This window comes from Chrysemys picta, chromosome 17 (genome assembly GCF_011386835.1).
Source record: "Chrysemys picta bellii isolate R12L10 chromosome 17, ASM1138683v2, whole genome shotgun sequence".
Taxonomy (NCBI): Eukaryota; Metazoa; Chordata; order Testudines; family Emydidae; genus Chrysemys; species Chrysemys picta.
The window spans coordinates 17,984,377-18,011,571 of NC_088807.1; the positions used below are offsets into that span (position 1 = coordinate 17,984,377).

Sequence of the window (27,195 nt, forward strand, 5' to 3'; positions counted from 1 at the left end):
GGACACTCCATGGGGAGGGAGGGTAGCCCCAACCTGCCCCCATCCACTCCCTCTGACTGCCCCCCACAGGAACCTCAACCCATTCAACCCCCCTGTTCCCTGTCCCCTGATCGCCCCTTCCCGGGACCCCTGCTCCAACTGCCCCCCAGGATCCCACCCCCTATCTAAGCCCCACTGGTCCTTGTCCCCAACTGCCCCCTCCTGAGACCCCCCCCCAACTTCCCTCCTAGGACCCCACCCCCTACCTGTCCCCTGACAAACCCCTGGGACTCCCATACCTATCCAACTGCTGACTGTCCCCTGACTGCCCCCTCCAAACCCCTGACCCATCTAACCCCCCCTTCTCCCTGTCCCTTGACTGCCCCCCCCGGAACGTCCCACCCCTTCTCCAGCCCCCCAGCCCCCTTACCGTGCCCCTCAGACCAGCGTGTCTGGCTTTGCGCAGCGCCAGACACGCTGCTGCATACATGCCGCCGTGCTCCCCTACGGAGCCACAGGCCGCCCCCCCCCGCCCCTTCCTTCCAGATTTGAACACCTCAACATTCAGGAGTGCTCAAGCTCAGTTTGGGCAGCTGTTACTTCATTTCTCCCAAATCAAATATACTGATCCACTGTAACTTGCTGTAGAAAAAGTAGGATAAAATTGAGCAAGAAATGCTTCCCAGTGGTTATTAGGACTGGAATTGCTATTTTCAACAGCCATTGCCTTTTCTTTGTTTAAAAGGAAGACAGTGATATTGCATTGGCAAATTCCCCATAGAAAGAAAGTGGAACAAAGGAATAATAAAGGCACCTCAACTTTTCCTCATTTATGTAGGACAGTCTTATAATATGCATCCATATATCCTCCAATCACACAAGTTGAAAATTGTTCCACTTTACTGCAGTTCTGTAACCATATGGGAACCAATCCTGTGTGTGTTCTGTGCACATCTAAAATTCCTGCTGAATGACCTGTCCTGGGAGTGAGTTACCAGTGACCCGGGGCTGTGGCGGAAGGAGGGTGCAGGTTGGGTGGAGGTGAGCCCAGGGCTGCGGCCGCAGGAAATGTGTGTTGGGGGCAATGGTGGGCGGGGGGGGGTAGGGGGAATTCAGAGCTGGGGCGGCAGGATGTGTGTGTGTGTGTGTTTGTGTTTGTGTGTGCGTGTGTGTGTGAGAGAGAGCCCAGGGCTGGGCCGGTGGGGGGGTGCGGGTTGGGGTGTGTGTGAGAGCCCCGGGCTGGGGCAGCAGAGGGGTGCTGGTCGGGGGGGTGAGAGCCCAGGGCTCGGGTGGCAGGGGTGTGTGGTTCTGGGGGGTGAGAGCCCAGGGCTGGGGCGGCAGGGGGTGCGGCGAGGAGCCTAGGGCTGGGACAGGGGGCAGCCAAAATTTTTTTTGCTTGGGGCAGAAAAAATCTAGAGCCGGCCCTGGTCTTATGATACAGACTCACAGGTGTGGCCTTGGGGTCAGTTCCCTTCCCCTCTCTGCATCAGTTTCCTCCAAACTACCAGGGGAGGTGGTGGTTTCTCCATCTCTTGATGTCTTCCAATGAAGACTAGATGCCTTTCTGGAGTGTGCTTTGGTCCAAAACTAGCCACTGTGCTATACAAGAGGTCTGTGATATCTAGCCACTGTGCTATACAAGATGCTATGCAAGAGGCGGGGGAGGAAGGGGTCAGATTATATGATCTAATGGTCTCTTCTGGCCTTAAAGTCTAGAAATGTCTGAAAACCGGAGTGTGGCACATTGAGCAGCCTCTGATATTTTCATGAGTAGCCTGATTGATCCCCAGAGCTAAGAGTGAGTGTGTGTGTGTGTGTGTGGCGGGGGGCGGTACAGGGGGAGCAGCTCAAACATCGGAAGGGGCTGGCCAGGAGCAAGGAGATTATCCCCACAGGGCAGGGGTGGGTGTGGCAGTGACATCACAAGGGCCTTTTGCAGCACCTCGGCTGATTGGTGAAAAGAGGTTGGGAGGCGGTGACCTCACAGAGAGTCCATGGCAACGGGCAGGCAGGACAGGCTGCAGGGCAGGGGCAATCTCAGAGACCCCCCTTGGTTTGCTGCAGCCAGTCTCCTTCCCGAGGTCTCCCCTTGAGGCCTGAGGGAGAATTCAGGTTCAGGTACGTGAGCGCGAGGAGGAGCCTCTTCGGAGTTTCCCCCTTTCCCACTACTGATTTAGCTGAAAAACAGCCGTCCCTGTGGAGAAGGTCAGAGACTCAGAGCGGTTTGGAACCTGTTCAGCCTGAACCATCTGGTGCCGGCCAAATTCTAGGCATGGAAAACACTAGGTTAAGGTGGGAGAAGTTTTCCCCGACTTAGGCCTTTGTCCCTTAGAGTCACTCTGACAGTGATCCCCACTGGTGAGCTGGGCCATCCTTTGGGCCATGTGGTGAGATCCCTCAGCCTCCCGCTCCGCAGAGTCTCAATGCTGATTGGCTGAGCTGGGGGCTAAAGCTGGACCCTTTCTACTCCATCAGTTTACCTGACAGCTTAGAGAGTTAAACAGGCTGTAGGTCTCCTCCTGCAGCAAGAGAACGGGCCTGTCCCAAGAGCCCTCCGCAAAAGAATAAATGGACACAAATCGGACATCAGGAATGGTAACATACATAAGCCAGTAAGTGAAGAGTTCAGTCTCCCTGGTCATTCTATTACAGATTTAAAAGTCACTATCATTGAACAAAAAAACTTCAGAAACAGACTTCAAAGAGAAACAGCAGAACTAAAATTCATTTGCAAATTCAACACCATTAATCTGGGTTTGAATAGGACCTGGGAGTGGCTGGCTCATTACAGAAGCAGCTTTTCCTCTCCTGGAATTGACACCTCCTTATCTATTATTGGGAGTGGACTACATCCACCCTGACTGAATTGGCCCTGTCAACACTGGTTCTCCACTTGCGAAGTAACTCCCTGCTCTCCATGTGTCAGTATATAATGCCTGCATCTGTAACTTTCACTCTATGCATCCGAAGAAGTGAGGTTTTTACTCACGAAAGCTTATGCCCAAATAAATCTGTTAGTCTTTAAGGTGCCACCAGACTCCTTGTTGTTTTTGTAGATACAGACTAACACGGCTACCCCCTGATCCTTGCCACTGAGTCCTGATGGCCTTTGATCAGGGCTAGGTGCCTGACAGACAATCATCTGCCCTACATGGGCTCTTTGCTTTTAAATTAGCTTCCCATACGTAGCCTGGGCCCAGACTCCACTTAAAGGGACCAGCAACCCCATGACACCTCTGCACTGACATTGGTTCGTCTACATGGAGCTATTTATCTAGGTTTCTCAGTTTGTGCCCATCAACACAGTATCTGAGGGCCAAGATGTGACGAACTGGGACTGTTCTTACTGTGGGCTTTGAATGCTGAGAGGGGAGTGTGGCTAGGATAGTCTGCATTGGGGGATGGGAGACTGACCAAGGGAGAATACCTGAGCATGTAACATGAGAACCCAGGAAGGGGTTAGAGGTCAGGTGACACCTTTGCCCAGGAAACGGAAGAAAGGCTGTGGGAGGGGTCGCTGAAGGGTTTTTTTCAGGAGCTGGCTGGCGATGTGGCTGGGAGGGGGAGAGGTTCTGACCTCCCAAGGGGGCTAGGGTGCCCTGGGACCCCAAGATGGACCTAACTGAGGGGGGTCCTGTTGTCTGTGCCTGCAAGACCTGTCTTGGACTGTATTCCTGTCGTCTAAATAAACCTTCTGCTTTACTGGCTGGCTGAGAGTCATGGTGAATCGCAGGACGCCGGGGGTGCAGGGCCCTGAGTCCCCCCATACTTCTTGACAACTGGTGGAAGAGGTGGGATCTACTGCACCCCGTGAATGGCGGTTCCTGCAGTAAGTGACTGGGGAGCAGCAAAACGAAGGGGGATCGACGGGGACCAGGCGGGCTGAAGAATCAGAGAGGGACGGTTTCAGGGGGCGATTAACTCCTGGGAGTGTGTGACCAGTGAGAAGGACTTGTGCAGTAACAGGGTCCCCCGGAGGATCGCAGCGAGCGGGCCCGGGGCAGAGGAGTCTGCAGTTCGACCCTGGCAGAGAGGTGATGACCTGAAGAAGGGCTGGCACACTAGGGGTCCCCCTGGAATGGTGAAAAGCGGAGAGCACAGGCCGGCGAGTGGCCAGCAGGAGGATGTATGCTAAATGCCTCAAGAGCAACCTGGTGGAGCTGTGCAGGCAGAGGGGGCTGCGCGTTGGGAGGTCCACCAAAGAACAGCTCATTGCCAAGCTGGAGGAGAGGGATCGCTTGGATGAACCGAGCCCTGTCCCTAAGAGAAGCCGCCCGGCGGATGCAGCGCGGGCCCCGGGGCCTGACATGGCTGGGAGGGGTCAGACTGCTGCCGAGGACATCCCGAGACCCTGCCTACCTATGCCTCGGGGAGGGGTTGGGGGAAGCCCAGCGAATACCAAGGGCACCCTGACCCCGGCAGCCAGCAGGGGATCGTCCCGGCAGAGCTCCCCGTCCCGGGAGCGGATGCGACTGGAATGTGACAGGGAGCTGAGACTGAAAGAGCTCAAGTTAAGGCAGCAAGAACTGAAGCAGGAGCGGGAAGAGAATTAGAGACAACGTCAGCATGAGGAGAACCAACGTCAGCATGAGCGGGAAGAACGGGAAAAACAGCATCAGCATGAGCGGGAAGAGAAGGAGAACCAACGTCAGCATGAGGAGAACCAACGTCAGCATGAGATGGAACTGGCCAGGCTGAGGAGCAGTGGGGCCCCAGCTGCGGTGAGCGAGGGGGGACCCAAGACTGCAAAGAGCTTTGATAAGTGCTTCCTGGCCCAGCGTAAGGAGGGGGAGGACATGGATACCTTCCTGACGGCCTTTGAGAATACCTGCGAGCTGCTCCAGGTTGACCCTGCAGACAGGCTCCAGTTTCTCATTCCCTCACTGGACCCCACAGCCAGGGAGGTGTACAGCCGACTGAAAGGGGCGGAGACAGGGGACTACGAACTGTTCAAAAAGGCCCTGCTCTGCGAGTTTGGGCTGACCCCTGAGATGTACCGGCAAAGGTTCCGGAATCAGCATAAAACCCGTGAGGTCACATACCTGCAACTAGCCAACCGGGCGCAGGGGTATGCCCGCAAGTGGACGGCTGGGGACCAAACTATAGAGGACCTACTTGACCTAGTCGTACTGGAGCACGTGTATGAGCAGTGCCCATCTGACCTGAGGCGATGGTTGATGGACCAAAAGCCAGAGAACCCGCAGCACGCAGGCCAGTTGGCCGACGAGTTTGTGAACAGTCGGGCAGGGGATAACCGGGAGGAGTCCCAAAGGAACAGTCCCACCACAACGCAGAGCGAGAGTTACCATGGGACCTCCCAGCGGGGAAATATGGAGAACCCCCACCAAAGGGGAAGATCCAGCGTCAGGTCCATCCAACCCACTCGAGGGGACCCACGGGACATGGGCTGCTATCACTGTGACCAGAGAGGTCACATACGGGCCCAGTGCCCCAGGCTCAGGGACAGACTGAGCAGACCAAACCCACAGAGGGTTGACTGGGTAGAGATCCAGCCGGGCGAGAGGCAGCATTCCCAGGGAAGTGGGGCTGGCAGAGTACCACCTGCTAAGGAGGGAGGAGAGCTCCAGGCCAGCTCCTCTGGGGGGCTGGATGCTGCAGACTCAGGGTTTTTGGTTTATACGGTGGGCGCGGGGCGGTCCCTCCGGAGAGAGTACCTTGTTCCCCTGGAGGTGGATGGGAGGAGGAAGGTCAATGGATACTGGGGTATGGGCTCAGAGGTGACACTGGTCCGGCCCGAGGTGGTGGCCTGAGATCGGGTGGTGCCCAACACCTATCTGACCCTGATGGGGGTGGGTGGGACCCCATTCAAGGTACCTGTGGCGAGGGTACACCTGAAGTGGGGAGCCAAGGAGGGCCCCAAGAACGTAGGGGTACACCCGTATTTGCCCACTGAGGTGTTGATGGGGGGGGGACCTGGAGGACTGGCCAAGCAACCCCCAGGGTGCCCTGGTTGTGACCCGCAGTCAGAGGCGGTGAGGGGCACTGCGCCCTGGCCCTGGGGAGGGTGCCTTGCCTGAGGCGCAGGACCCTAACCTGGTGGGGAGGGAACACCCAGGGACACGGCTCAGGGAGGCTACGGCTTCAGGCCCAGCCGGTGAGAGAGAGCAGGTGGCCATCCCTGTCCCAGCTGCTGAGTTCCAGGCCAAGGTGCAGAAAGATCCCTCCTTGCGGAAGATAAGGGACCTGGCTGACCTCAGTGTGGTACAGACCATGGGGAGAGGTGGCCGGAAAAGGTTCCTGTGGGAGAAGGGGTTTCTGTACCGAGAATGGGCTCCCCCCGGGAAAATGGAGTCAGGGGGGATCAGGAGGCAGCTGGTGGTACCCCAGAAGTGTCGCCACCAGCTGCTGTACCGGGCCCATGACATTCCCCTCTCAGGGCACCAGGGAACCTGGCGTACCCAGCAGAGGCTGCTACGGAGCTTTTACTGGCCTGGGGTCTTTGTTACTGTCTGACAGTACTGCCGATCCTGTGACCCCTGCCAGAAGGGAAGAAAGGCCCGGGAGAAGGGGAAAATGGCTTTAGGACCCTTGCCCAGCATAGAGGAGCCTTTCCAGAGGGCGGCCAGGGTAAAAAGGGGGGCTCTGAACCAAGAAAGCCCGAATCACCGACCTCCAGACTGGAGCGCTGGGAGAAGACCACAGCCCAGTTGGCACCCCAGGGGTATTGGGGTGGGAAAAGGGCACAGGCCGCATAAACCTTCCCACATGCGAACTACGAGTACCATTGAGCAGCCCCGACCTAAGGGGGGTGTGTGAAACTGGAGGGGCCTGGTGTAATTCTCCCCAAGAAACGGGAGGGATGCTGGGGCATCCATGGGAACGGGGGTAGATTTGAACTTCCCCGGATCACTGGTTAAAGTGACCCCGCTCAGTTCGGTCTCGAAGCGGGGAGAGATGTGACGAACTGGGACTGTTCTTACTGTGGGCTTTGAATGCTGACAGGGGAGTGTGGCTAGGATAGTCTGCATTGGGGGATGGGAGACTGACCGATGGAGAATACCTGAGCATGTAACATGAGAACCCAGGAAGGGTTTAGAGGCCAGGTGACACCTTTGTCCAGAAAGGGAACAAAGGCTGTGGGAGGGGTCGCTAAAGGGTTTTTTTCAGGAGCTGGCTGGCAATGTGGCTGGGAGGGGGAGAGGGTCTGACCTCCCAAGGGGGCTAGGGTGCCCTGGAACCCCAAGATGGACCTAACTGAGGGGGGTCCTATTGTCTGTGCCTGCAAGACCTGTCTTGGACTGTATTCCTGTCATCTAAATAAACCTTCTGCTTTACTGGCTGGCTGAGAGTCATGGTGAATCGCAGGACGCCGGGGGTGCAGGGCCCTGAGTCCCCCCATACTCCCTGACACAAGTATCTGAGTGTCATTTGTCCTGTGGGGAGGCAATCTCTGTTCCCCCGTAACAAAAGACTGACTTTTTTGTTCTAATTCAATCTCCTTGGACTCTGGTGTTTCCTAACGCTTAAAGGCCTGGTCTGCACACAGTTCTTGGTAGTTCTAGAACTATTTTGGGTAGGGATGCATTTATTTACATCTCCCTTAATAGTTGTCCCAGCACAACTTCTACTGTGCACACAGTTCTATCCTCATACAAGTGTCTTACACCAATATAGCTTATTCCCCTCACTGTACTGGTTAAAGCACTGTTATACTGATAGGACTGACCCCATACTAGGGGGGTTGTACTGCTTCAACTAGTAGAGCTCAAGCACTACAACTTTCTAGTGTAAACAAGCCCCTGCTCACTATCACTCGTGCACCTTTATATTGAATTAGAACAAAAAAGTCAGTCTCTTCTTACGGGGGAACAGAGATTGCCTCCCCACATGGCCCAAAGGATGGCCCAGCTCACCAGTGGGGATCACTGTCAGAGCACTCTTCCTGTCCCATGGCTTTGTGAGGGCCTCCCACAATGAGGGCTGGACAGCAGCCCCCTCCTCGCCTGTGGAGGGAGAGAAGAAGGGAAAAGGGAAAACAAAAGAGACACAAACCCCAATGTCCCCAGTGACTCTAAGGGACAAAAGCCTAAGTGGGGGGAAAATTCTCCCACCTTAACCTAGTGTTTTCCATGCCTAGAATTTGGCCGGCACCAGATGGCTCAGGCTGAACAGGTTCCAAACCGCTCTGAGGCTCTGACGTTCTCAACAGGGATGGCTGTTTTCCAGCTAAATCAGTAGTGGGAAAGGGGGAAACTCCGAAGAGGCTCCTCCTCGCGCTCATGTACCTGAACCTGAATTCTCCCTCAGGCCTCAAGGGGAGACCTCGGGAAGGAGACTGGCTGCAGCAAACCAAGGGGGGTCTCTGAGATTGCCCCTGCCCTGCAGCCTGTCCTTCCTGCCGTTGCCATGGACTCTCTGTGAGGTCACCGCCTCCCAACCTCTTTTCACCAATCAGCCGAGGTGCTGCAAAAGGCCCTTGTGATGTCACTGCCACACCCACCCCTGCCCTGTGGGGCTAATGTCCTGCTCCTGGCCAGCCCCTTTCGATTTTTGAGCTGTTCCCCCTGTATCGCCCCCACGAACACACACACACACACACACACACACACTCACTGTTAGCTCTGGGGATCGATCAGGCTACTCATGAAAACATCAGAGGCTGCTCAATGTGCCACACTCCGGATTTCAGAGATTTCTAGACTTTAAGGCCAGAAGAGACCATTAGATCATATAATCTGACCCCTCCCCTCCCCGCCTCTTGTATAGCATCTTGTATAGCACAGTGGCTAGATATCACAGACCTCTTGTATAGCACAGTGGCTAGTTTTGGACCAAGGCACACTCCAGAAAGGCATCTAGTCTTCATTGGAAGACATCAAGAGATGGAGAAACCACCACTTCCCCTGGTAGTTTGGAGGAAACTGATGCAGAGAGGGGAAGGGAACTGACCCCAAGGCCACACCTGTGAGTCTGTATCATAAGACATATGCACAACGACACCGTGCTAAGGTCGTACAAGCAACCTTCATACTGGTGTTTCCTAACGTTTAAAGACCTGGTCTGCACACAGTTCTTGCTAGTTCTATAACTATTTTGGGTCGGGATGCATTTATTTACATCTCCTTTAATAGTTGTCCCAGCACAACTTCTACTGTGCACACAGTTCTATCCTCATACAAGTGTCTTACACCAATATAGCTTATTCCCCTCACTGTACTGGTATAAAGCACCGTTATACTGATAGGACTGTCCCCATACTAGGGGGGTTGTACTGTTTGAACTATACTAGTAGAGCTCAAGCACTACAACTTTCTAGTGTAAACAAGTCCCTGCTCACTATCACTCGTGCACCTTTATATTGAATTAGAACAAAAAAGTCAGTCTCTTCTTACGGGGGAACAGAGATTGCCTCCCCACAGGACAAATGACACTCAGATACTTGGCCCTCAGACACTGTGGTGATGGGCACCAACTGAGAAACCTCGATAAGTAGGTCCATGTAGACAAATGAATGTCAGTGCAGAGGTGTCATGGGGTTGCTGGTCCCTTTAAGTGGAGTCTGGGCTCAGGCTACGTAAGGGAAGCTTTAGTCCCCAGCTCAGCCAATCAGCATTGAGACTCTGCGGGGTGGGAGCCTGAGGGGTCTCACCGCATGGCCCAAAGGATGGCCCAGAGCCCCAGTGGGGATCACTGTCAGAGCACTAGTGTCCTGTCACAAACTCAAATTTTTGTTTTACTCCAAAGCAACCTACTTTAATAGGGAACCAAGCAAATTTCCCTATTCCCACTTTTAAAAACATCACCATCCTCCAGTCTGACCCGGCCTATCAGAATTTAACTATCCAAAGTACACCCACATTTCCTGTCTATATTCTCCCGCTAGGGTTATAGTTAAAGTCATTATTGGCTTGTAAGTAATTGGCTCCACTGGTTGCTTTATTTCCATTGGTGCCACCATACCAATGGGGATGGGAACTGATGCTTCGTCCTCCTTTAACTTATCTTCTATTTTTTTTTACAATTTGTGTCACTGTCTGCACCTCCGTGCTTTCTCTTTCTCTCTCTTAACAGTGGGCACTTTGCACTGCTACAAGTCTCATCTCTCTAACACGTGACAAACACTTTTCAACTCCCTGATTCTTTTCAACAGCTGACCACGGTTTGATTTATATCCGCCCCACGATTGTAAGCTGGCAGCCCAGCCGCTCGCTCCTGCCAAAAGCGTGTTTCCTTTCCTGCTTTCTGCACTTGATGCCGACTTCATTCTCCCTTTTTCTTGAACTCCTGCTTCTTTGGAAAAAGGACTAATTGCTTCTCCGACAGGACATGTAGCCAATTTGTTAACTCCTTAAAAGCCTTTTCTTTTTCCTTCCAAGTTTGCTGGGTTTTTTTGAGTAACTTAAATTTTTTGTTTAATTTCCTCCCAGCGAGCTACAAGCCACAAGCAGACATTTGACAACTATTCCTGTCACCATTTTAGCAACGCTTTTCCTCTGCTCTGTTTTTACAATAAACACCTGACTTACAAAACTTTATGGTATTACAATGGTCAGAGATCGTTTTGTTATTTCTTAGTTGTACTAAACCTCCTTCGTGTTTGTGAATGTATTTTCTGGCAAAGTTTTTTAAAGCCAAACTGCGAGCAACTCTTGCCCTTGTTTTACTGATCTTAACACTTCCAATAGGGGGATGGGGACGAGTTCTAATACCTACGTGACCAGCATCAACGCACAGTGAGCCAGACTGAGCCCAGCTCGGTGTTCGTCACAGTTCAACTGAGACACACGGACTTTGTCACGAGCTGGGACCTGGTCTGTCAGCGTCTCACCTGCAACAGAGGAATAATCTGCACTGTCTTTGCAGGTTGCTCTGCTGTATTGGACATTCTCAGGGCTGGGGGATGGGGATCCTGGGGTGAGATGGAGCTGGTCTGAGTTTGTACAGCACCTAACACAGTGGGGTCCTGTGCATGACTAGTACTCCTAGGACTACCATAATGCACCTAATAAATCTTGTACAGCACCTAGAACAATGGGACATTGGTCCATGCCTTGGTTCCCAAGTGCTTTCCTAACACATAATAAATAATATACAGCACCTAGCACTATGAGGTACTTGTCCATCTCTGGGGCTCGTAAGCGCTACCAGAAGATTAAGAATAAACAATGGGGCTGCTCAAAAAATTTCTGATGGTGCGTTTTCAATTGGAAAATGCAGTTGCCTTGAAATGGAAACTGGCATTGTGTCAATTTGGATGAAATTTTGTGTCATTTAATTTTTCCTTCTGAAAAGACTCTTTTTGTTTTCATTTATTTTATAGTCTATTCTATTATAAATGACATTAGCTATGATGATATATGATTATACTTATATATTAAGTTATAAGTTATATATAAAATAAACCATTCCCCTTTCTCTCCCTTCTACTAGGCATCTCCTGGCTCAGTTCCAGGAGCCGGGTGTCCCCTGACACCTCTGTCTCCTGCCCTCTTTCAGTAACGGCGGAGTTAACAGTCAATACGCCTTCGCCGCCACGCTGCCCCATGCCACCTACAGTAACCCCCAGAATGTGGCCACCTATCTGCACAAGCACCAGCTGTGACGTTATAAGTATAATATAATATCTCATTGAAAGGTAACAGTGCCAGAAAGCATTAATTAACTCACAGACTGACCTGACCCATGGCCGAACTTTAGAGACTGGTTAGGAAGATATGTAAATGAATAGAGCTTTGAAATGCAAGTCTGCATTGTTTGGGCTGGTCCACACTAACCCCCCAGTTCGAACTAAGATACGCAACTTCAGCTACGTGACTAACGTAGCTGAAGTCGAAGTACCTTAGTTCGAACTTAAAGGTACTTACCAAAGGTCCACACATGGCAGGCAGGCTCCCCCGTCGACTCCGCGTACTTCTCTCACGGAGCAGGAGTACCGGCGTTGACGGCGAGCACTTCCAGGATCAATCCAGGATCGGTTTATCACGTCTAGACAAGACGCGATAAACCGATCCCAGAAGATCGATTGCTTACCGCCGAACCTGGAGGTATGTATAGATGTACCCTTGAAGATAGAAGGGTAGATGTTTGCTCAGGTCTTGTGATGTAAGCAAACAAGTCTTGTCTATTGCTCTAGCTTTGATTCAAAGATCAAATAGGGAATATTAACATTTATGATGATACTTGAGTGATATAGTATTATTGTCTCTATGTCTCTTTGAAGGTTGTGGTAACCGGTATCTGAACTGTTTAATGGATAAATTACCCTGTGCTAATTGCCAGGACGTTTGGGAGAAGGAGAGTTAAGCCTATTGTTTTCTCAGGCCAAAAGGCTGCTGGAGATGTATAAGAACCCTGGGACACGATCCTTCTTCATCTCAGATATGCTTTGGGTTTCAAGAGGGGGAAACCTTCAGCCATAAGGATTGAGATCCCCAGTCACTGACTGGAGTCACCCTGAATATGGACATTGGACTATAACCTATGGACTATTTCTAAAAGAACTTTTGGCAACTACAAACTGATCTCTGCTATGTACCTGAACCTCAAGAATTTAATTCAAGTCTGTATGTATATTGATCTTTTAACCAACACTCTATCTCTTTTCTTTTTAAATAAATTTTAGTTTAGTTAATAAGAATTGGCTATAAGCGTGTACTGTGGGTAAGATCTAATTGAACTTGGGTGAGTGGCCGATCCTTTGGGATTGGAAGAACCTTTTCTTTTATATGATGAGATAAGATTTTCAGTAATCATCATCATATCTGATATGTGTGTCTGGATGGAGGCCTGAGGCTGGGTACTTTAAGGGAACTGCGTTGTTTGGACTTCTGAGTAACCAGTGAGGTACTACAGAAGCTGTTTTGTGCTGGCTTGGTGAATCTCAGTATTGGAATATCCACCAGCGTTTGGCATTTGTCTGCCCCGTTTTGTTTGCAGTTCACCCTAATTGAGAGACCTCAGCTGGCTCCCACGGGCAGCATCATCACACAAGCTAAAAATGATGAGAGAGACGATTCACCTGTTCGGTGCCCTGTACAACCCGCCCCTTGGGAACATCGTGGCCGCCCGGACAGTGAATGTGAATACATCGAGTGGGAAATACACGGAGCACAGCGAGTGGCATCTGCTCTCTAGCTCAAACAGCCTTGTGGCCCAGCTCAAGGCGAGGACCTATGGCCAGAACAGCTGCCTGATCTTATTCACGCTCAACTCGCCCTGCTCCACCAAGGGTCTGCGCGAGGCTGTGCACTCCAACATCATGAACATGACCAGTGCTGCCTTCTCAGCCATCGACAACAACTAAAAGGCCTTTGTGTTCCAGAAGATCTTTGACTATGACTTGAGGCCTGAAGTGACCCGGAAGGACCTGCTGCAGGCCTGGCACCGGCTGCGCGACGTGCCCCTGCTGCGCTGCGACAACAACGACTACCAGGACTGTGTCAGGGATGATACGTCCAACCCCTGCCTGACTGGGCAGATATAAAGCAACAAAGAGTCCTGTGGCACCATGTGACATGCATCTGATGAAGTGCATATTCACCCACCAAAGCTTATGCTCCAATACGTCTGTTAGTCTGTAAGGTGCCACAGGACTGTTTGTTGCTTTTTACAGATCCAGGCTAACACAGCTTCCCCTCTGATACTGGGCAGATATAGACAATGGAGCGGGGCTGGAAACCGCGTGCGGCTCTTTCTGCCACTGGCCTCCCTCACTGCCCATGCGCTTCTGGATCACTGAGTATAATAGAAAGACTTCCCAAACAGGCACCAAGCTCCAATCCAGAACCCCGTATTGATGTGTACCCCAATCTAGAACCCCATCGCTGGGTGTGCTCCAGTGTCAAACCCCATCCCCGATTGTGCTCCAGCCTAGGAGCCCATCCCTGGGTGTGCGCCAAACTGAGATCTAGAACCCTGTCCCTCTCCCCAAGTGTGCACCAATCCAGTCTAGAACCCACAGAACCACCCTGTGAGCTCAGAACTCAGATCTAGAGCCCAGCGTCCATCCCTGCGTGAGGCCGGGAGATTGTTTGTGGTGTTGTGGCCGGGTTGGTCTGTGACGCGGCCTGCACTGGCTGAAGCGCGCGAGAGCCGATCCCCGGACAGACTGTCAGGACGCAGGGCACAAACCCTGAGTTGGCTGGAGCTCCATAATTAGCTGTCCCCAAACAATTATACCATTTAACCTCCTTCAGGCCTGTACCAGCCTTAACATGGAGCCACCGATAGTCCCCCCGGTGCTCCGATCTGTCTGCCACCCAGCTCAGCCTGTCTTCGGGACAGATGGTTCTTTACACCAGGTGCTGCTGTCCACAGGCGGACTAAAGGCAAATCCTGGACGGCGAAACTCTGGGGGCCGTGGGCAGTTAGTGCGGGGTCTAGGGGGAGAGGAGTGGCTGGCTGCGGGCTGACAGGCTTGGGGGGCTGGCGCCCGGGGCTGACTTGTAACTGGGGGGCAGGTGTCCGGGCTGCTCCCCTTCGCCTCCAGCCCGGCCCGGCGCCGGCAGGGGCAGCGCAGCGGGGAGGGTCGGGGCGAGTGTCCGGGCGGAGCGCTCACCCCAGCAGCGGGGGCTCCCCGCCGGGGCAGAGGGGACCCAGAGCCGGCTGGGGGAGTGACCGGCCCGCCAGGGGCTGAGCCGCGGAGGGATGGAGCCGCGCCCCGGCCGGAGAGCGGAACGCGGGGCCCCGCAGAGCAGCGCCCCCCCGCAGCACCAGTCCCGCTCCCGCTGCTCCGCGCCGCCCTGCCCCAGCCCCAGCCCCCGCCGGGCTCGGCCTCCACATGGGAGCGGTTCTGAGCCCCTGGGCGCCGCTGTCAGCCCGGCACCGCAGTGACCGCCCCGCCCCCGCTGCTGTCGAGCTGCGATGAGCAGGAAGTTCTCAGAGCCCCTGTTCAGCTCCCCGGCCTGTCACCTGCCCCCAGATTCCGGTGTCTGTGGCCAGCAGCCTCCCCCCCCCCCTCCGCGATTCACCTGGTCTGCCTGGGGCAGCGCTGCACAGAGCAGAGCAGGGAGCCCGTCGCACCAGAAGCTGGTGTGAGCATCTGTCAGCAGAGACACGGACCCTTCACCACCCACCATGGAGCCCCAGGTGAGTCCTCCCCCCTCACCACTCCTGCCCCATGGACAGGGGCGGCACCAGCGCAGCAAGCGTTTTCAAGCCACGGGGGCGGCGTGCCGGTCACCGTGAGGGTGGCAGTCAGGCGGCCTTCAGTGGCATGCCTGCGGGAGGTCTGCCGGTGCTTCGGCGGTAATTTGGCGGCGGGTACGCCGAACGCGCAGGACCAGCAGATCACCCGCAAAAATGCCGCCGAATCTGTGTGATCAGCGAACCGCCCGCAGGCGTGCCGCCGAAGGCCGCCTGACTGCTGTTCTTGGGGCTGCAAAAAACATAGAGCTGCCCCTGCCCATGGAGCCCCAGGTCAGAGAGGTAAATAGCAGCGTCCCCCACCCATGGATCTGTACTGGGACCAGTTCTAGTCAAGATGTTCATAAATGATCTGGAAAAAGGGGTAAACAGTGAGGTGGCAAAATTTGCAGATGATACAAAACTACTCAAGAGAGTTAAGCCCAAAGCAGACTGCAAAGGGTTATAAAGAGATCTCACCAAACTGAGTGTCTGGGCAACAAAACAGCAGATGAAATGCGATGTTGATAAGTGCAAAGTAATGCACATTGGGAAATAAAATCCCAACTATACCTACAAAACGATGGGGCCCTTGCATTACAGCCAAACTACTTTAAGATAAACCTATTATAACCTATTATAATAAAACAAATAATTAAAACCATAAAAAATAAAATACCTATAATATAGAATCATAGAATCATAGAATATCAGGGTTGGAAGGGACCTCAAGAGGTCATCTAGTGTAACCCCCTGCTCAAAGCAGGACCAATTCCCAGCTAAATCATCCCAGCCAGGGCTTTGTCAAGCCGGGCCTTAAAAACCTCCAAGGAAGGAGACTCCACCACCTCCCTAGGTAACGCATTCCAGTGCTTCACCACCTCCTAGTGAAATAGTGTTTCCTAATATCCAACCTGGACCTCCCCCACTGCAACTTGAGACCATTGCTCCTTGTTCTGTCATCTGCCACCACTGAGAACAGCCGAGCTCCATCCTCTTTGGAACCCCCCTTCAGGTAGTTGAAAGCAGCTATCAAATCCCCCCTCATTCTTCTCTTCTGGAGACTAAACAATCCCAGTTCCCTCAGCCTCTCCTCATAAGTCATGTGCTCCAGACCCCTAATCATTTTTGTTGCCCTCCGCTGGACTCTTTCCAATTTTTCCACATCCTTCTTGTAGTCTGGGGCCCAAAACTGGACACAGTATTCCAGATGAGGCCTCACCAATGTCGAATAAAGGGGAACGATCACGTTCCTTGATCTGCTGGCAATGCCCCTACTTATACAGCCCAAAATGCTGTTAGCCTTCTTGGCAACAAGAGCACACTGTTGACTCATATCCAGCTTCTCGTCCACTGTGACCCCTAGGTCCTTTTCTGCAGAACTGCTACCTAGCCATTCTGTCCCTAGTCTGTAGCAGTGCATGGGATTCTTCCCTCCTAAGTGTAGGACTCTGCACTTGTCCTTGTTGAACCTCATCAGGTTTTTTTCTGCCCAATCCTCTAATTTGTCTAGGTCTCTCTGTATCCGATCCCTACCCTCTAGTGTATCTACCACGCCTCCCAGCTTAGTGTCATCTGCAAACTTGCTGAGAGTGCAGTCCACACCATCCTCCAGATCATTAATGAAGATATTAAACAAAACCGGCCCCAGGACCGACCCTTGGGGCACTCCGCTTGAAACCGGCTGCCAACTAGACATGGAGCCATTGATCACTACCCGTTGAGCCCGACGATCTAGCCAGCTTTCTATCCACCTTACAGTCCATTCATCCAGCCCATACTTCTTTAACCTGGCGGCAAGAATACTGTGGGAGACCGTATCAAAAGCTTTGCTAAAGTCAAGGAATAACACATCCACTGCTTTCCCCTCATCCACAGAGCCAGTTATCTCATCATAGAAGGCAATTAGGTCAGTCAGGCATGACTTCCCCTTGGTGAATCCATGCTGACTGTTCCTGATCACTTTCCTCTGCTCTAAGTGTTTCATAATTGATTCCTTGAGGACTTGCTCCATGATTTTTCCAGGGACTGAGGTGAGGCTGACTGGCCTGTAGTTCCCCGGATCCTCCTTCTTCTCTTTTTTAAAGATGGGCACGACATTAGCCTTTTTCCAGTCATCCGGGACCTCCCCCGATCACCATGAGCTTTCAAAAATAATGGCTAATGGCTCTGCAATCACATCCGCCAACTTCTTTAGCACCCTTGGATGCACCGCATCCGGCCCCATGGACTTGTGCACGTCCAGTTTTTCTAAATAGTCCCGAACCACTTCTTTCTCCACAGAGGGCTGGTCACCTTCTCCCCATGCTGTGCTGTCCAGTGCAGCAATCTGGGAGCTGACCTTGTGCGTGAAGACAGAGGCAAAAAAAGCATTGAGTACATTAGCTTTTTCCACATCCTCGGTCACTAGGTTGCCTCCCTCATTGAGTAAGGGGCCCACACTTTCCTTGACTTTCTTCTTCTTGCTAACATACCTGAAGAAACCCTTCTTGTTACTCTTAACAAGAGTATATATATAGGCAAGCAAGCAGGCTAGCCCTAGAGGCTACAGGAGTTACTGACAGTCCCCCTTGATACTCCGATGTGTCTGCCACCCAGGTGAGCCTGCCTTGGTGATCGATGGTCCTTTACAACAAGAATCACAGCAATATTCAGGTTACTCCCAGTCCCAAAGGGCCAGTCACTTACCCCACATCATTTGCACCTTAGATCTCACACCAAAGACACTTGTAGCCAATCCTATAATAAACTATGTACAGATTTATTAACTAGGAAATGGAGACATGAGAATTATTGAGAAGGTTAAAGCAGGTGAACATAGGAACACAAGCAAGTTACAATCGTACATTTCAAAAGGTAATAGAAGGTTCTATATTTAAGTAAGCTCTATGTGTCCTTTAAGGCTAAGCAGCTGGGGACCACTTGCTTATGCCTTGAAAACTTAGCCCCCCAGAGTCCAAGCAACATAGAGATCCAGTTGCTTCTTCTCAGACATTTTTATCCCCCTCCTCTCTTGTGCAAACTCAGCTGACGGGAAGAATCCACTTGCATGACTCATTTTCATGGGTGCGGGACAGGAGAAGGAGAGCAGAACAATCAATGGCTTTTGTCCTCTTTATTGACCTATAATGGTCCGTCTGGTATCGACAGACCTTTCTTGTTGGGCAGGACGTGACACCTTCTGTAGGGGATCAGCCATTCACACTCCAACTCAAACCTGGAAAGTGCCACAGATGGCCTTTTGCTCTAAGAAAGGTCCTCAGGACATCTGTAAACATAATGTGTTTAAAACAGACACTGTTCTGTGTGAACTACAGGAAAAGAAGTTACCAAGTAAATCATCATCATCCTCATCATGCCTTCTTTTTCCTTCAAAGTTTGCTGGGTTTTTTGAGTAACTTTAATTTTTTATTTCATTTCCTCCCAGCGAGCTACAAGCCATGAGAACATATTTAACAGCTATTCCTGTCACCAGCTTAGCCTTTCTTTTCTTCTGCTCTGTTTTTATATTAAAGACCTGACTTACAAAACTTTATGTATAACTATGTTCAGAGGTCATTTCCTCCAGTTGGACAGTTACACCGTTCCCTCTCAAAACCTGGCTCATGCGCTGATTGTCTGGGTGCACAGATGCTGACTCACCCATTCGGTCCTGGGCATCCTCTCCCAAGTGACCAATGAGGAGACATTCCTGTACCCCAGTTTCCTCCTCTGGGTCCCCCTCTAAGGCACATTTCTCTGTGCTCCCTAGGAAGGGGTCCGTCCCTTTTTCATCATCAAAATTCTTCCAGCTAATAACTGGGACAGTTTCCTTAATACTGACAACACCTCTCCTGCCCCCGATCCTGAGGGCATGTTGCTTTCTGCGGGAGGGGAGCTAGTCTCAGCCTTTCCCATATTTGGAAGCACCCTGCTTCCCCAGGTCACAGAGTCACAGGAATCCTCACCCATCTCAGTGGTTTCTGAGATCCCATCACCTTTCCCCGGGACACATTTCCCTATGCTCCCTAGAGCGGGGTCTGTGTCTGGTTCGTCTGCAACCTGCTGGCACCTAACAACCTGCACAGTTCTCTCTCTGGCTGGCCTTACACCCCCATCCCTTCCTGATGTGGTGCTGCCTCCAGCTGCAGTGCAGGAGTTGGTCTCAACCACCCTCCCACCTGGAAGCATGTGGCTTCCCCCTGCTGCAGAGGAATCAAGGAGACTCTGTCCCATTCTCTCAGCACGAGGAATCTGCTTTTGCCCACCCCCCCAATCTCTGCCATTTGGCCAGGTAATATACTAGCCTTTGGCACCGCACTTTGCTTAACCAGAGAGACCTGGGCCCCTGTATCCTTCTGCCCCAAGTACTGTCTGCCATTAATTTAAGGTGCCACCAGACTCCTTGTTGTTTTTGTAGATACAGGCTAACACGGCTACCCCCTGATACTTGATGCCATTAATTCTGACGACCTTAACATGCTCCATGTCTGGTTCTGCAGAAGCTAACCTCACAGAACCAATGTGATAGGTTTCAGTTGCCTGGGGGGGTTCTGGGTTGAGGACAGCAGCACTAACATGGGCTATTGGTTGCCTGCTTCCTCCTAGCACAGGGCATTTATTCCTCAGGTGATCAGAGGAATTACACCGATAGCAACTTTTGGGCTCTTCTGTTTTTACAGGAGATTTGGGATGAGGGTTAGAGGGATGGTTTTGGGAAGGTGAGTGCCCAGCCTCCCAGCCACCCTCCCTCTTGCTACGGATCAAACAGGATCCTCCCGTTCCACCAGGTTTAAACCCCTCTTTCAGTGGTTTGCTTTCAATAGCTCCCTGGGTCTGTTAAAGGCAGCAGCTAGGACGCCATCTCATCCACAGACTTTACATCTTTGTCCCATAGACACTGCTTTACATCAGCCTTTGTCCCTCATCCACTTTCCCATCGAATCTTTCATTTTGTTCACATATTCCCCATTACTCAGCCCAATATCCCTCTTATGATGCTTATTTTAACTCTATATATTTCACCGGGAATCTGAAACCTCTGAAAAACCTCTGAAAAACCTCTGAAAAACTGTTTTTGAATTTACTATAGTCTAAAGCATCCTCACTAGGCATTTCATTGAATACATTCAGAACTTTACCAGTTCATTTTGCAATCAGGCGAGGCACTCTCTTGACGTCAGGGATTTCGTGCACTGCACACGGCCTTTCAACGGTGCCCAGATATTCAGCAATGTCGTCTGCCTCATTGTATGCAGCACATAAATGGATTCAACTGTGGATTTTTGGAGTGATGGGAATCGCTGGGGTCGGTGGGTTCTGGTTCTGGTCTCCAGCTGTTCCAGTTGGTCCTTTTTCTCTTTCTTCCCACTCTCTTCCTCTTTCCTCCTGCTTCTCCTTTATCTCCAGTTCTTTCAGTTCCAATAGTCTCTGGAGCTCTCTCTCTTTTTCCGCAACCTGCAGTCTAAAAAGCTCGCACTTCACAGCTTTCCCTCATTTTCCTGCTTTTCTGTCCCTACTTCTCTTTCCCGAAAGAAGCAAACAGAAACTAACAAACCGGTAGCCTCCTCCTGACTGTCCTTAGCCACCCCACTTAAGCCTCACTTAAAATCTTTACACCAGTGTATGAAATGCAAATCTTGCTCAGTACAACAAGCTGTGTATTTCACCCTGCTCGCTGTGTCACTGTGACGGGATCCCCGGGGTGCAGCTTGGGTCCCGTGGGACCACTGTGCCCCCTTATGTCTCCAGCCTGGACTGTCTCTCACAATGCTTTGCTAGTGACAAACATCAACCCCACTCAGCACAAAAGCATATGTTGGGAGGGATAGCTCAGTGGTTTGAGCAGTGGCCTCTTAAATCCAGGGTTATGAGTTCAATCCTTGAGGGGGGCCATTTAGGGGTATGAGGCAAAAAGCTGTTGGATGGTTTAATTAGGGATTGGTGCTGCTTTGAGCAGGGGGTTGGACTAGATGATTTCTTGAGGTCCCTTCCAACCCTGATATTCTAAAAATTCTATGTGGAGCCTCATACCCAGCTAGAATGCATGAGTGCTCCCAGAGCCATTCTTAAATCACACTGAGAAAGGCACCAGCCCAATCCTCCCAGTACTTTACCTCATGAATATACCGCCCTGCACTGCTCAAGATGAGCAGTGCAAATTTATTAATTGGTTCATCACTTCATCAAAGCCAAGTGGATATACACCGGGCTTTGTAAACCTGAGCAGATTTACCAGACAGTTCAGGCAAACTCACTGGTAAGAAAAACAGTTAAACAAATTTACTGACTTCAAAAGATAGATTTCAAATGATTATAAGTGCTAGGCAAAAATTCAGAGTTAGTTACCAAAATAAAATAAAATATAAGCACGCAATCTAAACTCTCAATCCTATTACACTGGGCAACATCTAGATTAAGCAGATTTTAAATGAGGAATATGGGGGTTACAGGGCATTCCCCTGGGGTGTCACAGAGGTTTGACCCCACATTTCCTTGACATGGACGTGACTTTGCCTTTCCATATAGTGACTGGGCATTGACCCCAGAGGTGTCATAAACTTTCCTCAGGGCAGCAAACCCAGCCCAGGGAGATAACTTGCCAAGGTTTGCATTGAAGTTCTCAGAGAGCCAATATTCACATATCCATCCTGTTCCCCTGGATCCTGGGGTCTGTGGCCAACAGCCCCCTCCCTAAAGCCTCTCCCATTGGGTCGGGACAGCAGGAGAGCGGCCCGGCCCTTCCCAGCTGCCTGCGGATTTGCTATAAAAAGCCTGGCTGGGAGCTATCACACCAAGAGTGTGTGTGAGCATCTGTCAGCAGAGACACGGACCCTTCATCGCTCACCATGGAGCCCCAGGTGAATCCCCCTAACCCCCACCACCCCTGCCCCATGGAGCCCCAGATGAGTCCCCCTAACCTCCACCACCCCTGCCCCATGGAGCCCCAGGTGAGCCCTCTACCCCGACTTATCCATGCCCCACAGAGCTCCAGAGAGTCTCCCTGCCCCATTGAGCCACAGGGGAGTGCCTCCTGCCCACACCTCCCTCCTGTTCATAGAAACCCAGATGACTCCCCCATGTCCCTCACCTCCTCCTGCACCATGAAGGCCCAAAGGAGTCCCCTCTGCCACCCACCTCCACCCTGCCTCAGGGACTTCCCTCAGGCACCCATCTATCCTGCCCCACAGCACCTCAGCAGAGTCCTCCCTGCTCCCCAATTTCTCCAATGCCCGAGGGAGCCCCAGGGAGTCCCACTGCCCCCTCTCCTGTTGGTGGCGTATCAGGGGTTAGGGGATGTGGGTCGGGATGCTCTGGGTCTGTGCCCAGGGCTCGGGGGCGCTGACACGGTGGGGTCCTGTGCAGGTGCCGGGACGGATGCCCAGGGCTGGACTCCTGCTGCTGCCCCTTCTCCTCTGTTTCGGGCCAGAGACCGCCGGGAGCATCAAAGCGGACGCACTCAAAGTGATCGTGGACCATGTGAACCGGTGAGTGACCGGCCTGGGGTTTGTCCCTGTCCTTCCCTGCCTCTGTAGCCCAGCTACAAAGAGCAGCAGAGAATGTCCCTGGTTGTATCCCACTGTCTTATAGGGACACCCAGCAGGGTCGGGAGGCCCCACTGTGCCCGGCTCTGCCCAGACCCCCCCTGAGAGCAGGGAGCTGCTATTGTGCCAGGTACTAGAGACATCTAACCGAGGGAAAGAGCTCCCAGCATGCCAGGGATGCACTGACCCCTGCATTAGATTAAGCACTGTCTCAATTCTAGGGGTGATTCTGGGGGTGTAGGGGGAGATGGAGCCTACAGTTGGGAGGGGTGATTCTGGGGGTCCAGAGGAAACGGAGCCCAGAGGAGGGAGGGGGTGAACTTAAGAAGGCCAGACTGGGTCAGAGCAAAGGTCCATCTAGCCCAGTATCCTGTCTTCTGACAGTGGCCAGTGCCAGGTGCCCCAGAAGGAATGAAGAGAACAGGGAATCATCAAGTGATCCATCCCCTGTCGCCCACTCCCAGCTTCTGGCAAACAGAGGCTAGGGACGCCATTCCTGCCCATCCTGGCTAATAGCCATTGATGGACCTATCCTCCATAAATTTATCTAGATCCTTTTTGAGCCCTGTTATAGTCTTGGCCTTCACAACATCCTCTGGCAAAGAGTTCCACAGGTTGACTGTGCATTGTGTGAAGAAATACTTTTTTTTTAAATCCTGCTGCCTATTAATTTCATTTGGTGACCCCTAGTTTTTGTGTTATGAGGTGTAAATTACAAAATTCTGGGGGCTGCAGGGGAGATGGAGCCCAGAGCTGGGATGTTTTTTTCAGGGCCTATTCCTCCTTTTCTCCCTTTTACTTTGCATCTCCTGGCTCAGTCCCAGGAGCCCGGTGCCCCCTGACCCCTCTGTCTCCTGCCCTCTTTCAGTTACGGTGGAGTTAACAATCAATACGCCTTCGCCGTCTCGCTGCCCAATGCCACCTGCAGAAAGCCCCAGAATATAAAAAAGTATCTGCCCAGGACCCAGCTAGCAGACATGAGAAAGAAGATACGCCCATTCGGTGGCCTGTACAACTCGTCAAGCGGGAACATCGTGGCTGCCCGGCCGTTGAATGTGAGTCAGAAAGACACGCAGCACAGCGAGTGGCGTCTGCTCCAGGGGGGCCAGAACAGCCTTGTGGCCCAACTCACGGCCAGGACCTACCGCCGGGACAGCTGCCTGATCTTATTCACCTTGAGCTCTCCCTGCTCCACCAAGTGTCTGCGCGAGAACGGGAGCTCCAACATCGTGCAGATGACCAGCGACGCCTTCTCAGCCATCAACAAAGAGTACAAGGCCTTCGTGTTCCAGAGGATCTTTGACTATGACATGAAGCCTGAAGTGACCCGGAAGGATCTGCTGGATGCCTGGCACCGGCTGCATGACGTGCCCCTGCTGCGCTGCGACAACAATGGCTGCCAGAACTGTTCTTCAGTGGACCCCCAAAACAACCCCTGCCTGGCTGGGAAGAGGTAGATGATGGAGCGGAGTCGGGAACCACATGTGGCTCTTTGTGCCACTGGCCTCCCTTGCTGCCCATGCGCTTCTGGCTCGCTGAGTGTAACAGAAACATGTTCCAACCGGGTACCAAGCTCCAATCCAGAACCCCATTCTGATGTGTGCCCCAATCTAGAGCCCCAATCTGTGGGTGCGCTTCAATCTAGTACCCCATTCCTGGGCACGAACTGATCTAGAACCCGATCCACAGGTATGTGCCAACATAGGCCCCTTCCAGAGTGTGTTCCCATCTAGAACTCCATACCTGGATGTGCTAAAATCTCCATTCTAGAGCCCCATCGCTGGGTGTGCTCCAGTGTCAAACCCCATCCCCATCTCTGGTTGTGCTCCAGCCTAAAAGCCCATCCCTGGGTGTGCTCCAATCTGTGATCTAGAACCCTGTCCCTCTCCCCAAGTGTGCACCAATCTAGAATTGCCACCGCCCACAGTGCACCTGAAGCTCCGTTCTAAACCTTCATCCCCTGCAATGTGTGTCAAGCATCAATTGAGAACATGACCCCCATTCCTGCGCGTCTCTGAGCTGCAGTCTAGAACCCACATCCACTCAGTGAGCTCAGAACTCAGATCTAGAACCCAACCTCTATCCCGGCATGAGGCCAGGGGGAGGGGGCAGTGGCTGGGAGTAGGGCACATTGTGCCTGGTGTCAGTATGATGGGGCTGGATGAGAGGGGGGAGCCCCTCACTCAGATGGTGGTAGGTGGGATTCCTGTGCATGGACCATAGCCAAGGTGGAGCAGTGGGGATCTTGGATCACAGGCTTCCGTCAGTGGGGGCTGCTTTGGGGTTGTTCCATTCTGCGGGTGATGCTTTTTGCTGATTCACTGCCGTGCGATTGCCGACAATAAAGCTTCTGAGCATCTTGGGGCCTCACGTCTCTGTCCGTGCGTCCGGGTCTCCCAGCTCTGTCCGTGTATTGGGGGGTCTCATGTCGTCCCCTGAAGGTGCTGGGTCCCCAAGGCAGCCCCTCATCGAGCCTGGCTCCCAGCTGGCAGCCTGAGCGGCAGCTTGGGTTTTACTGGGTCTAGAGCCCCCAAGTTCCCCTTCCCATCCCTAGGACCCGCATCCCCCACTCCCTGGGCGGGGATCCCCTGAGCAGACAGCCCCAATCCCCGGAGGATGGGGGGCACCGAGTGCATAATGGGGGACCGAGCTCCAAGCCCCTCTCTCCGCTCCCCTGGAAGACAGAAGCTGTACCTGGGAACCAAACACCGGGTTTATTGTCCCGGACGGCAGCTCCCATTGCAAACTCCTTGGTTCCCAGAAGGGACTGTTATAGCAGGGCAAGATTGAGAAGATACATCTGGTGTAAGTACGATGAAATCTCCATGCTTCCTTGGATTAGCTTGAAATTTGCTGTGATACATGGGGGCCTGGGGTCAGGTGAGTGACCCAAATTTGGAGCCATTTCACCAAAGGAGTCCCAAGATACAGCTCCCCCCAAAACACCAGCTTCTCTGAAGATTGTTTGCAGTGCTGTTGTGGTCGGATTGGTCTGTATCGGTGCCTGCACTGGCTGAAGAGCGCGAGTGCCGATCTCCGGACAGACTGTCAGGACGCAGGGCACAAACCCTGAGTTGGCTGGAGCCCTATAATTAGCTGTTCCCAACCAATTATCCCCTGTAACCTCTTCAGGTGCTGTACCCGCCTTAACATGGAGTGTTGCATGATTGTAGGAGGTTAATATTATTAATTTGGATAATAGGGGTTATAGTCTTGCCAATTAATTTGATCAGAAGATAACAAGGTTCTTGTCCCAGAATTAGGCTACCCAGAGTTTGCGAAGGACCCTTGGGGATAGGACAGGATGCTCACACTGAGACGAATATCGCCTTAAAGACTTTTACTGAGATAAATGGAATAATAATTAATTAGTAATTAAATGGTAAAATAATTAGAATGACAAATGCAGAACTATTATTTTAAAGATACATCTGGTATTATCGACTCTAAAGCTTTTGATTAATATACTTACACCCTTCCTTGATAACCTGGTGGTAGAAGACAAAGAACCAGCCTCGCCTTTGGCATCCCAAGAGAGTTCAGGGCCAGGTTCCTTAATTATCGAGTGGGAGGTGCAGAGTTTAGGAGACGCTAGAGCTAAGAGCTATAGAAGCTAATTTAGAGTTTTTACTTAACTGACTTAAAACATCAAATTAAGAATTTACAGACTAATAGACTAAAAAGGAAGAAGCTTGGAGCTTAGAAACATAGAAAACAAGTTTTGAAGCTTAGAAAACCTTTCTTGGCCTGGTGCGTTACCCCATTTATAGGGCATGGGGGCTTGAGCCCTCCTTCTGTATTTAAACTTAGTTTCCTTACCCACCATAAGTGGGTAAGCTCAGGCTGACACGGGACCTTCAGGAGCGAAGCCGAATATTGATTCTCAGGAGCCACAGGAAAGTCAGAAGAGGAAGTTAGCAATGCAGCAGCTACCAGCAGTCTGCAGTGGAAAAGGGAAGTCCCAGAGTGGCACAGCAGAAGGTGGAGTCATGTGTCATCTTAGAAGAGGTGACTGGTAATGTAAAGGATGAGACAGCAGAGCAAAGGGGGAGGAGATATCCTCTCCTCTGTTAGTGTTCACCCCGATAGTGAAGAGGGAGTGCCTTTAGCGACTGTGCTTGTACAGGCATTAAAAATGCGGTGTCACAAGTAGCTAGTGCCTGTGATGTAGTAATCTCTAGGTTACAACAAAGAAAGCCACAACAGCAAAGGGATATGCCATTCCTGCTCCTACACCCAATGTTACACTGACACCATATAGGCCGGAAGACCCAGCCCCTTTGGGTGCACACTTACGGGCATTTGAGCAATCACCAACACTGCCTAGGTCCCTAAAATTTCGTGAACCTTCTTTACCCCCTTGGTATATGCTGGTATCACCTGGCGTACCTGTAGAACACTCAGCAACACCAAGTCTTAATGGACTGAGGGATGTCCTGCATCAGTGTGGAGATGCCTTAAGTGTAGGACGTAGAGGTTTTATGGAAAGTTACCCTGCTCACCCAGGATTATATTCAGGGGACAGTTCTGATAACTTTGACAAGAAAAATGGTTATTTGGATAAAAGAAACTGTAACCGTGCCTTAGTGGGTCACAACTGAGGATGCCA

At 51.9% G+C, this 27,195-nt stretch overlaps 1 protein-coding gene across 3 annotated transcripts in view; it reads left to right on the forward strand.

Moving 5' to 3' along the window:
* The window catches only part of LOC101945709 (uncharacterized), a 449,899-nt gene extending 424,954 nt beyond the window's left edge, over nt 1-24,945 (forward strand). Inside the window, exons 1-3 of one of the 3 annotated variants that reach the window (XM_065571360.1) lie at nt 14,896-15,027; nt 22,408-22,529; nt 23,455-24,945. In XM_065571360.1, coding sequence (XP_065427432.1) covers nt 15,016-15,027; nt 22,408-22,529; nt 23,455-24,043 — 723 coding nt within the window. In that variant the 5' untranslated portion in view covers nt 14,896-15,015 and the 3' untranslated portion in view covers nt 24,044-24,945. Of the gene's footprint in view, nt 1-14,895; nt 15,028-21,808; nt 21,903-22,407; nt 22,530-23,454 lie in introns of those variants that run through there. The other 2 variants (XM_065571362.1, XM_065571363.1) reach the window with 2 other exon arrangements.
* The last annotated feature ends 2,250 nt before the right edge of the window (nt 24,946-27,195 follow it).